Source organism: Podarcis erhardii, assembly GCF_964252035.2.
Source record: "Podarcis erhardii genome assembly, chromosome: 7".
Lineage (NCBI taxonomy): Eukaryota > Metazoa > Chordata > Lepidosauria > Squamata > Lacertidae > Podarcis > Podarcis erhardii.
The window spans coordinates 5601659-5614731 of NC_138511.1; the positions used below are offsets into that span (position 1 = coordinate 5601659).

General features: G+C 45.1%; 1 protein-coding gene across 1 annotated transcript in view; it reads right to left on the reverse strand.

Annotated features, from left to right (window-relative positions):
• Window positions 1-1179: 1179 nt before the first annotated feature.
• The window catches only part of TACR1 (tachykinin receptor 1), a 54267-nt gene continuing 42373 nt past the window's right edge, over window positions 1180-13073 (reverse strand). Inside the window, exons 3-5 of the mRNA XM_081868498.1 lie at window positions 5260-5410; window positions 3182-3378; window positions 1180-2030 (exon numbers count right to left, since the gene is read on the reverse strand). Coding sequence (XP_081724624.1) covers window positions 1736-2030; window positions 3182-3378; window positions 5260-5410 — 643 coding nt within the window. The 3' untranslated portion in view covers window positions 1180-1735. The remainder of the gene's footprint in view (window positions 2031-3181; window positions 3379-5259; window positions 5411-13073) is intronic.

Here is a 13073-nt window from a genome sequence, read left to right on the forward strand (position 1 = left end):
ATGGGCCTTTGGACCCTCAGCCAACCCTACAGAGGCCACATGCATTCACGCTCACAGGCCACTCCCCACAGCCGATTCATGCAGGTCAGTTGAAGAGGGGGAGTTATCATCCCTCGAGAAGAGAGGACTGAGAGGTGAGACAATAGTCATCTTCCAATACCTGAAGGGCTGTCTCATGGAAGACGGAGCCAGCTTGTTTTCTGCTGTTCCAGAGGGTTTGTTTTCCCATCAGGAGGCTGTGCTGAACAGAGAGGTTTAAACTTTTCTACCACCACCCTAGCCTCCATACGGACTATATTCCTCCCCTGCTTTTTGCCACCACAAAAATCTGTAGGGTCTTTTGCTTCTGGAGCTGGATCAGGCCCCCGGACTTGGGGGTTATCCACCCCTGGTATAGGCACAAACCAATATGAGGAGTTGAGGGTCTTTTCCTAGCCAAACATAAATGAAGTGGAAGAGAAGTGATCTTGGAAGTACATCAGATGCACAAAGTTGTAGGGAGGCAATTTGGAGCGCTGTGCTATTGGATCAAAAACTGCAAATTGAGAATCCTCAGATTTGTATATGGAAATTCCTAACTTTTCCATTAAGGATTTCAGATACTGCCTGGACTTTAACTCTCAAACAAAGTGGGGGCAATGCTGCTCCCCTCACATCAGGCTTGTGGTCTTCCCATAGGGGTCTGCTTGGCCACAGTGAGAGCAGGATGTGTTTCATATGAACACAATAAGAGCCTGCTGGATCAGGCCAATAGCCCATCTCATCCAGAATCCTGTTCTCACAGTGGTCAACCAGATTCCTGTGGGAAACTTGCAAGCAGGATTTGAGCATAAGAGCCCTCTCACCTTCTGCAGTTTCCAGGCTATTACTACTTCCTGTGGGAGGGAGTTCCAAAGGTTAACTTTGCACTGCATGAATAAAGCCCTTTCTTCTGTCTGTCTTGAATCTTTCAACGTCCATCTTCATAGAATGTCCATGAGCTCTAGTGTTGTGAGAGAGGCAGACAAACTTTTCTCTATCCACTTCCTCCACGCCAGACATAACTTTAGGAACTTATATTGCCACTTAACTTTTCTCTAAACTAACAAGTCCCAAACACAGCAACTTTTTCTCACAGGGGAGTCACTCAGTCACTCAGTCCCCCTGACCACTTTTACCTGATCCAGCAGGACTCTTACATTCTTAAAACTGGTTTTTTTGAAATCCAACTTTTCCAAAATGGCACACATACTATACACACAAACATTATATTTTCGCTCCTCCTTTTTCCTTCAAGGAGCTTTTGAGTCCCCTCCACTCCTTTCGCAATAGCAGTGGCGTGTGGTCTCCCTTCCAACTCCACAGTTCCATGATCTTATGGTTCTGTGTATGGAAGCTGGAAGGGAGAGACACCAAGAAGACCTGAGCATGTTGTGGGAAGAGGTGAGATTTGGGTATGGAAAAACAAAGTCAAGCAGAAGGTGCTTGGCTGTTAGCCAGCACAGCCTGAGAATTGGCTAATGAACCTATCGCAATGTGGGCCCCAAAATGAGAATCCATTCTGATATATAGATCGTCTTAACATCCAACAGGGCATCACAGCAGAGGCTACACAAAGAAGGAAAACTCCATTCAGGGACAAAGTCAGAGAGGAAAGAGGTGACTTGTTACAAATGAGGAACAGCTCCTTCGTTAGGGAGATTGGAAACTGAGCCACACTTTTGATGGAGATGCGTTGCAGGGAGGTTCAGGCTGCTTAGGGAGGAAGCGTGTTGGAATAGTAGCTCAAACTCTCCGACATGGTTTTGGAGTCACTACGAGAGGAGCCGTTGGAGGTCAGATCCACAGAGAGGCGCTTGGTTTTGCTGCTGGCATCAAGCTCCTCCTCTGGGTTGCCAGCGATGGAGGAGACCGTCGTTTCCATCCGGCTGACCTTGTACATGCTGCTCTGTGTCTGGAGGTACCTGGCGGACTTCATCTCCAGCCCTTCGTATTTGCTGGCTCTGATGAAAGGGCACCACCGGAAGGCATGCTTGAAGCCAATCCGGAACCTGGGAAGACAAACAGTAGAATCAGAGAATCGCAGAGTTGGAAGCGACTCAAAGGGCCATCTAGTCCAAGCCCCTGCAAATGCGGTCAGCTGTGCTAGAACCCAACCTGTGGCATTTAAGACATGGGTCCTGGCCAGGATTTTATATATGGTACAGGCACACCAGATCCATTTTGTACACCCGTTTTCTTCCTCTTTATAACCTTTGTGCTGAAGCATTTAAATTTTCTGGGCCAAATACTGTACCAAAGAAGAAAAGAAACTGAGTTCCCTGAGCTCTGTAAAAACTGCATAAATTAAGAAAATTTGCATAATTGATATTTTTTCTTTAAAATACCAAAGATTTTATTTAAGAATTTGACAAGAAAGGGAAAAGAGGAAAAGATGAAATAAAAATTAAGAGAATATAAAATACTCATAACTGATAAACAATTAATATACAAATAATAGAAATGTGTCCATTCATATTGTAGAAACAGTGACCCTAAGTACATGAATCTGGAATTAAACATACAAGTTCACACAAGAGGGCCAAATGCAAAATTGATCTTAACTTTCATGAGTGATTCTGCTATTTCTGCTATTTTATATAATTTATCCTGCCTGGGAAGGAAGGAAGGAAGGAAGGAAGGAAGGAAGGAAAGAAAGAAAGAAAGAAAGAAAGAAAGAAAGAAAGAAAGAAAGAAAGAAAGTTAGTTCTGCATTTGTAAGAAACGGAACTTTTAGTGTGGCAGCACTTACACTCTGGAACTCCCTGCCTATTGACATCAGACAGGCATCTTTGCTGTATCTTTTGGGCATCTGACATGTAGAATGTTGACATGTGGCTTAATCTTGTTTTTAGCTTATTGTCGATTTTAATTGCTTAAAATGTTTTAGTTGTTTTCACTGATAATTTTATTGTTTCATTCTTTTTGCAAATCATTTTGAGGTTTTATTACAGTATATAATATTATGAAATTCTGGATTGCATACTCTTAATCCCTGGACAGTTATTTAGAGAGAAATGAACAATATCCTGCACCACTCACACCAAAAAGCCAATCTCCAAAAGGGGTGATGATGTTTTGATATGTACAAATCTGCTTTTGCAACTCAAACCTGAGCATTAGCTGAACCCGTCGCAATACATCACAAGGACATGGATCTTACCTGTCATTGAGGCAGCAGTATATAATAGGGTTGTACATGGTGGAGCTCATGGCCAGCCACAAGATAGCTAAGTAGACCTGCTGGATGTACTTTTGCTGGTACCATTCTACCTTGAAATGCTGGAGGAGGAAGTAGATGTGGAAAGGCAGCCAGCAGATGGCAAAGGTGCACACCACAATGATCATCATCTTGACAACCTGTCAGAGAAGGACAGCCTCACACAGCCACAGCATCAACTAGCATTTTGAGGCAGTCAAAACGAAGACGTGACTGGTCCATTCATACCAGCTAGCAGGGGCTTTGGGTAAGCACTACAGGGAAATCTCAGCGGGAAGAGTCAGAAGCTTGTGTAATTGTCCTGGGGCTATTTGCTCTTTCAGAGGTGACCCACAAACAATGTGATCTTTCCAGAGCCTTATCTCTGTGTCAGCATGTGTCCTGTGATGAATGAATGTTGCCCACATTGATCTGACTTTAAGGTCTGGTCAACGCTAACCCAACCAACTCCATTTCCTATTGAGTTTCTCATGCCCTTTTCTTAGATTGGCCTTTTTTCAAGAAGCACTGTGGATAATTCTGGCCACCCGTGCTCCTTTCTGGGATCTCCCTGTTCCCACTCCATTAGAAACATCAACACCTCCAAGCACTGGTTTCCCGACTAGCTTTGCCCATTCTCTTCCTGTTACAACCTTCTCAGAGGATTTGCCAGCCCGCCCCTGTTCTCTGTCTCCAGGGGAGTGACATGCCCTTGGCCACAGAGTGACCATCTTCCTTGCTAAAAGGTGTGGCCCGCAACTTCTTGCAAATCCTAGGCTCTCCCTTCTTCATGTTTAGAAGTGCCCAGAGCAAACGGAAGATGTGCCTGGCATCCTTCTGGAACCTCTGAAATGAAATGACCCTTGTGGCAAATGAGATCTGGCAATCCTGTGTGCCTTGCAAAATATCTTCAGGAGAAGAAAAGGCTAAGGAGTAAATAAATAAATAAATAAATAAATAAATAAATAAATAATACCCTGCCCTCCCCAGCCAAGACCGGGCTCAGGGCGGCTAACAACCAATAATAAAAACAAGTTGATTAAAATACAATTTTAAAAAAGATTAAAATACAACATTAAAACATTAGGATGCAGCCTCTTCACAGGAGGAGAAAGGAAAAATAAAGAGGGGGAGGGAATCAAACTGATTCTAAGCCAAAGGCCAGATGGAACAACTCTTTCTTACAGGCCCTGCAGAAAGAAATCAGATCCCGCAGGGCCCTGGTCTCATGAGACAGAGCGTTCCACCAGGCCGGAGCCAGAGTTGAAAAGACCCTGGCTCTGGTTGAGGCTAATCTAACTTCCTTAATCTAATCCTTCCTTAGGATTCATAATGCATGAATCCAGAGTGGGGTATATAAGACAGTTTGATAGTGCCCTGTATGCCTCCTTCCCATATCTCCTGCAGCCAAGCTGGTGCCAAATGTCTTGCTCTGCTTTCCATTGGACTACATCAGCGAGGCTGGAGGCACACTCCATTGTCTCTCGAGACAGATGGATGCCAACAACCAGGCAGTGGAGAAAAGCATTAGACCACTTCTTGAGATTTGTGTCAGTGAAGCAACCTCTTGGCTAAGATACAGATAGGTAGCCGTGTTGGTCTGCCATAGTCAAAACAAAACAAATTCCTTCCAGTAGCACCTTAAAGACCAACTAAGTCAGTTCTTGGTATGAGCTTTCGTGTGCATGCACACTTCTTCAGATACCATGGTATCTGAAGAAGTGTGCATGCACACGAAAGCTCATACCAAGAACTGACTTAGTTGGTCTTTAAGGTGCTACTGGAAGGAATTTGTTTTGTCTTGGCTAAGAGTCGTTGACGGACCCAAGCTCACTCAGTGAGTTTAAACCCAGGGGGTTTAAACCCAGGTCTGTGAGGCCCTCCTGTGAGACTTTACAACTACACCACACGGGCTCCACCATCCACTTATCTTGTCACCATTTGGGGATCTAACCTAGACTGGGATTGGTTCATCTGAGGTAGCCTGCACTTTTTCTTCCCGCTCTGTTCAAACTCTGTTTTGATTCTTCAGAGCCACTTACCTTGCGCTTGGCAGACACCTGCTCCTGGTAGCGGTCCGAAGTGTCCCCTGGGATCTCACTGGCCCATAGTGTAATACCGACCATGGTATAGGCGTAGCCTATCACTAGGAGTGGCAGAACGTAGCTTAGCACCGTCACACAAAAGTGGTACCTGGAATGAGTTGAAGAGCTTTAAGAATCATACTACAAGTGGCTGTTTGAGGGCCTGGGTGTCCTGGGGCTACCTTCTCCTAAGCCCAAAAGCCTGTGGATCAGCTACAGTGCTTTCATAGAGAAGACAGGACTGCATGGGCATGGTTTAGGATGGGTCTACCCCTGGCTTGGCCCACCTTCTGCAAAGCAAGAGCAACCATCATACAGTTTTTGGCAACACACCTAGGAACCTGGAAAAAGGTTTGCAAGTCATTTCCACTTGAAGGAGCGTCTCCACCCCTGTCGTTCTACCCAGACACTGAGATCCAGCTCTGAGGACCTTCTGGTGGTTCCCTCATTGCAAGAAGTGAGGTTACAGGGAGCCAGGCAGAAGGCCTTCTCAGTAGCGGCACCCACCCTGTGGAACACCCTCCCACCAGATGTCAAGGAGATAAGTAACTATACAAGCTTTAGAGGACATCTGACGGTAGTACAGAGAAGTTTTTAATGTTTGATGTTTTATTATGTTTCTGTATATGCTGGAAGAGTGGCTGGAGCAACCCAGTCAGATGGACGGGGTACAAATAATAAAATTCTTGTTGTTGTTCCATTCCTCATAGGGCGGCCACTTAATGCATCATGCTACCCCACCCCTCAAAAAAAGGGGAAGGGGGAAAATGCAGTACCAAATAAGAGGACAGAAGAGGATACCAATTTGCATTTGCTATTTTTTATGTGTAGGTGCAAATTCGGAAACAAATTGCTATAATTTAAATAAAAACACACCTCACCATTGTGGGGAATCATGTGACCAAGGGTCTGCTCAGTCTGCCCTCCAGATGCTGACTGGATGGGATCATAGGAACCTGCTTTATACCAAGTCAGACCATTGGCCCAAGTAGCTTGGTATTGCCCACACTGTCTGGGATTCTGCTGCCTCAGTCTGCCTCACGGGTGGGCTGGCCCTGTTCCCTAGCCCTACCTGGAGATCCCATTGAACCCGGGACCTTCTGCATGCAAGCCTGATGCTCTCACACTCAACTGTGGCCCTATCCCAAGCCTTCCCCTTCAGCTCTCCCTTCTCAGGGCTCTTAACTTTAAACCAACCTTGGGTTGAGCAGTCATTCAAACAGAGGACTGTCTTCTGTAAAGTGGGACACATGCTAGTCCCCCACCAGTATAAGTAACCAAGTAAAAGGACCATTGTCATTTTGATGTTTGCAAGTTCTCAGGTCATCATCAGGCTTAAAGCATGGTGTGTTTTTGACCCTCGACCCCCTCATTAGCTTCTTGACACAGACACTACTAAAGCCTAGAGAGTCTCTGCCGACAAAAGTTTAGACTGGAGCTACTGAGCAGCTCAAGTTTAAACAAACTGTACCCCGATGTGCAAAGAGTCTCCCTGAAGTCTCCCAAGAAGAGCTTTGAAGGATTTTGAAGGTCATCTTTGAATTAGCTTGCAAAAACTACTTTGCAAAGTGCTTTGCTGTAATCCAGCTTGTTCTTAGGAAATGCCTCCGGAACCAAACACCACATGCTCACCTACAATCTCTTGCTCACTACAAATTCATTCATAAATATAAATCCCCAAACTGTAATCAGTCCTAATGCTTGGTTTCTGGCATGCTTTCTTAACAGTTCTTTCTCCCTGATAATGCTGGTTTCCCTTTACATGAATGTTGTTTGTTATGCTGAGGTCTTCCAAAAACCCTGGCGTCATATTGCTGTGATAGTGATTTATGATAACAAATGAAGCAGATTTGCACTCAGTCACACAGGCCTGTCAAGGCCAGCACTGTCAATTACCCTTCCAGCTCTCTGTGTTCCAGTTATAATCCTTTCAGCTGGAGACGGCAGCAGCCACAGGGGGGTTCAGGGTAGGGGCTCTGCTGCTGAGCTATGCCCCCGCTTTGCGGCCTAGTCCACCTTTACACGGACTCTTTCTGGACAAATGATCTCTCCAAGGAAAACCAGTTCCTAAAACCATCAATAATTTACTTTTAAACAGCAGCTAAAGGAAATATTGTCCTTGAACCAAAAGTGGGACTCATAATAATAAATTATAATAATAATTTTTTATTTATACCCCGCCCTCCCCAGCCAAGACCGGGCTCAGGGCGGCTAACAACCAATAATAAAAACAAGTTGACTGAAATACAACTTAAAAAACAAGATTAAAATACAACATTAAAACATTAAAATGCAGCCTCATCACAGGAGGAGAAAGGTAAAAAAGAGGGGGAGGGAATCAAATTGACTCCAAGCCAAAGGCCAGGCAGAACATTCCTGTCTTAGAAATCAGATCTCACAGGGCTCTGGTCTCACGAGACAGAGCCAGTGTTGAAAAAGCATATGCTGTTGGTGGATTCTTGTCTTTGTCTTGTTGGGCTGTGTATGTGATACAGTGGTGCCCCGCAAGACGAATGCCTCGCAAGACGAAAAACCCGCTAGACGAAAGGGTTTTCCATTTTGGAGGTGCTTCGCAAAACGAATTTCCCTATGGGCTTGCTTCGCAAGACAAAATGTCTTGCAAGTTTTTCCGACTTTTTTTCCCCTCCCCCCCCCTTTTCTAAGCCGCTAAGCCACTTATCTGCTTATCCACTAAGCTGATAAGCTGCTAAAAGCCGCTAAGCCGCTAATAGCGCTAATCCACTAAGCCGCTAATGGGCTTGCTTTGCAAGTCGAAAAAACCGCTAGACGAAGAGAATCGCGGAACGGATTCTTTTCGTCTTGCGAGGCACCACTGTAAAGGGAAGCCATCCCGGGGTGAAGTTGACAGATATGACCGCATCTAGAACACAAGGAACACTGGACACCTGTGGAATGCGATGACATCAGATGTCATCAAAAGAGGCAGTTTTTCTGTTTAGATCAGCAGAGGGAACCATCTTGAGCCCACTCTCCTCAGCACCTGAAGAAATGGCCCAGGAGAGATTCTGGCAGTCCAGCCTCTGCAAAGAGATGAAAAGGAAAAATATGGAGCAAGTCAAACGCCAGCTGTCCCCAGCCAGATTACCCCACTTGCCGCACGCACATATATGTAGTGGGGAAGAGTCTCGCAAGTGAGGCAGAATTGGGAAAAGCCATTGGGAGACCGAATCCCCCTCCCAAACCTGCCAGTCCTCCACCACAGGAGAAACCAGCGCTTGCCAGAATAGAAAGAAAATTCAGACTCTCACCAATTGTGACTTTGGCGGACGTCTTAGAGGTGGAAGGAAGGAAGATTGACTTGCTTTGGGAAAGGGCGCTGAAGGAACAGCGGAAAATGAAACCAGATGGAAAAGAAAGATTCTCCAGCTCCCCCACTAACTCAAAAAGAAGATCCCTCCCCCTCCGTGTGGGAAGGACTGTCAAAACCCAAGAGAAGATTTCTACCAAAAGAAGACAAGTCCAAGAAGCCGCCAGCACACACAAAAAAACAAGATAACATAAAGATTGAACCCCTCCCCTCCTCCTTCCACTCCGGTTATGTCCTTTCCTTCCTGCCCCCCCCCCCCGATAATTTGCCCCCCCCCCCGCCACCGCCAACCCCTACCACACTAAATATATATGAAGTCCATGTTTCTTTCAGTTTGGCAAAGAATTGTTCACCTGCAATGCCCTTTAAATGTTTTGGTTTTAGATTCTGAAAAATGATTTTAAAATATTTTTGAGTGTTCAGCATTTTACAGCAGATTTTCAATTATTTGTTTTCTGTACTGTTTAAACCAGATCAAAATGTAAGTCTATGGGTAGAGATTTTAAGTATTTATTGCTACAATTTAGTTGACAAATTGATGTTACTGCAAAGCCATATGTTGTGTTAAGTCTTGTTTGCTTTAAACACTGGAATATTTTTGAAGTGCACATGGCTTGTTGTGTATTTTAAGAGATTCACCTTTTTTAACCCAAGATTCACCAAGATGTACTTTACTTCAGGGCATTAAAAAGTTAAACATTTTTGGAAAAATCTTCCTATTTAAAACACTGTAATCCTTTTGACAAATAAACTAAATATAATGAATGTCAAAAAAAAAAGAAAGAAAAAGAAAAAGAAAAAGAAAAAAGCCCTGGCTCTGTTTGAGACTAATCTAACTTCCTTAGGGCCCGGGACCTCTAGGGTGTTGCTATTTATGGACCTTGAGGTCCTCCGTGGGGCATACCGGGAGAGGCGGTCCCGTAGGTACGAGGGTCCTAGGCTGTGAAGGGCTTTAAAGGTCAAAAGCAGCACCTGACCAGCGCATAGATCAAAGGCACAAGAGAAGCTCCAATAATTAAGGCACATCAGGGCTCAAGCTTAGATCCTGTTTCCAGTGCCAGGATTCAGATGAGGGGGGATGTGAATTAATTCTTAAAAGAGTACTTCTGAGCATGTGTAGAACATGATTCCCTTGTCATTGAGTAATGAAAGCCAATCCTAAAACTTCTATAAAGTTAATCCAGAAGAGATTTTGCCTTAGCCCAGCCCACCAGGGTCCACAGGACAGGACACATGATCCCTCAGCACAGCTGCTTTAAGTGTTTGTGCATTGTGTTTGTGAGAGAGATGTATGGCAGGCGTGGGCAAACTTTGTCAGCTGAAGGGTCACACTGATGGTCAGCATCCCTCTGAGCCCCCCCCACTACACCTACAGACCACCCACATGTGAACCACATATGCACATTCACCACACACACACACACACACACACACACACACACACACACACACGATGAGCAGTCATACAACACTCTCTGCCTGACACATACACAGCAGACCACCTTTATCTCCGGCCTCACAGCTGTGGTGCTTAGCACCAAGATCTAAAAGAAAAAATCCCTCTGGCTGCTGTTCAGAAAGGATTGCTCCAAAGCAGGCAGGGAGATCTTATCTCCCGTTCTTAGGGCTGAGATAGCAAAATAAGGCACTTCTGCTGATCAGCATCTTCTGCAAATCCCAGCCATTGGGGGGGGGGGCGTTTTACAACTGTGGAAACTGACAAGTCACTTCCTCCAACTGAAAAAAGAAGCAATGAGAGGCAGAAGCTACAAGGAGGCCATGATGATGACGATGATGATTTATATACTACCCTTCATCAGAAGATCTCAGGGTGGTTCAGTACTCTGAAATTGCTCAGTTGCTGCCAGGCTGCTGCTGCAACACCTCCTTCTGCCCATCTCCTTGTTCTTTTCATCATTTCCTTAGCTGGGCAGCAGCTCCCATGCTGATTCAGCAACCTCACCTCCACTGGCAGTCTGCTTCTGAATGCCAGTGGCTGGAAGTCACAAGGGAAGGGGAATACTCTTGCACGCAGGTCCTTTTTGTGGGCTTCCCACAGGCACCTGGCTGACCGCTGTGAGAACAGGATGCTGGACTTGATGGGCCATTGGCCTCATCCATCTGCAGGATTTTTCTTATTTGCTCCTTTATCTGTTGCTGGACTAAACAGCTCCCTAGGCTCACTGGTGGAAACGCAACACATAGTCCTCACTCAATCTCTGTTGCAATCTGTGAAATGGGTAGCTGCTTAACATGTAAGCCATATAACTCTTGCAAGAATTGATCACACCCCTAAATAGAATGCTCTCATGTTTTTTAACTGAAAAATATATGCCAAATTCAGTTCTAAAAGTTATCTCTCCAAACAACCAGAGTATGCTCCACATCAATTTGGCTTGAACTGATTCACCTGGCAATGGGGAATTCATGAACAATATACAGCAACACGTTTTACTCATCACCTGGGACCCGCAGCTCCTTGACTACAGCAAATGCCGTAATGTGAAACTGACTAGCATCAAGTTAAGAATAAATAAACGGTGGCATCACTCAGAGCTCAGACAATAGCTCCCTGTGGGATTGGAGTGTGCCAAAAGTTATTTTGGGGCCAACCTGAAGTCACGCTCAGCGGATGTTATTCTGAACTTAGGAACTCCCTGGAGCCATGCGGTTGGGAGCGGACTGAGCTGTGCAGCAGCTGACAATTGCTTGGACTCATCAAATGTCAGACTCTGCCAGGAATGAATCTGAGCTACGTCTCCACAGTCGCAGAATGGGATTTTCAGCGCCCAGATTCAGCCTTCAGACATGCAAAATAAGGAGCAAGATAGAAAGTGCCCATAAGCTTGTCATGTTTGCTTTTTTCTCCACTCCTGGGATTGGAATGAGAGCAAGCAGGGGCAAAGTGCTAGCTTACTTTGATGTTCAATTTCTGCCCTATAATATACTTATAAAAAGATTTTATTGAGGCAAATAAAACAAGTCAATACAATAAAAATAATAGAAGTACAAAAAAGCAGCACAGTATATCTGGAAGAGACTTAATATTAGGTTGGTAAAGTACTTAAAACCATTAGGAAAGTCAAATTTGACATCGTATTGTGGAAAGGAAGTCCTGTGTGCCGGTATTTGCTGTATATAAAATCTCACCAAACAACATAGGATTTTCCAGGGTCTCCCAAGCCTTTGCCAACACATAATTTATGAGTCATTTCTTGCAGCTATTGCTAAGCTCCACATATTTATATACCAAAGCAAAAGTCGCAAATTCTGTAAGGTTTTCCATTTGGAGGCAACTGAGATTCTGGCAGCCACCAGCATCCGTGTCAAGAGTTCCTGAGAGATGAAACCTTTGGAACAGCCCAGATGAGTGGACCCATAGGCAGGTCAACCATCACTGACTGTGAGTAGTTGTTACAGATAGGTAGCCGTGTTGGTCTGCCATAGTCAAAACAAAACAAATTCCTTCCAGTAGCACCTTAAAGACCAACTAAGTCAGTTCTTGGTATGATGGTATCTTGTGGTGTTCCAGTGTGATGTAGTGGTTAGAATGTTGGACTAAGACCTGGGATACCAGGATTCAAATGCCCACCATGACTCTCGCTGGGTCACCTTGGGCCAATCACTTCCTCTCACTTCCTCTCGCCTACCTGGATAGGAGAAGGGGGGAAACTGTGTACACCACCTTGAGCTGCTTAACGAAGAAGGTGGGATATAAATGCAATGAATGAATGAATGTTGCTGTAAATTAAATATTCTGCAGTTTGCGGGGGGAGCGGTATGAGCTTTCGTGTGTATCTGAAGAAGTGTGCATGCACACGAAAGGTCATACCAAGAACTGACTTAGTTGGTCTTTAAGGTGCTACTGGAAGGAATTTGTTTTGTTTTGACTGTGAGTAATTTGCAAATGGCTTGCTGAAGAAGAAAGGGGAAAAGGACACTTTGCTCCCATCCACAGATGAAAGGAAAATGAGCCAGCAGCTGAGCAGTGTCACTGCAAAGCTTCACTGTGACCACTGGTGCAAGCAGAGGAACCGAGCAAGAGGGGAAGGGTGGAGAAGGTCTGGCTCTGGCCTGCTGGCTGAATCCATTTCCTCTCACCCTGGTCTGGATCATGCTTTTCATTGTGATTAAGAACTTAATGCACTTAGAGAGCTTCCATATGTGCCTGACAGAAACATTTACACAGGCAGAGGAGTAGAGTTGATGCTATTAGGAATCCCCCCCGCCTGCTGCTTTCCTTCTCGGCAGCTGACTTCCAATTAACCACCTTTCTGCAGAAGAGAAGCCAAGTCTTCCTTGGAGCTCTCCTGGGTCAAGAGAAGAACTGAGTTACATGAGCCATGACCACTTCTCACAGCTGCTGCTGCTGCTGCTCTGCATCTTGGCTGACAGGCTATCTTTGAAAGGTTGGTGCTAAAAGCCATTCAAACACATGCAGGAA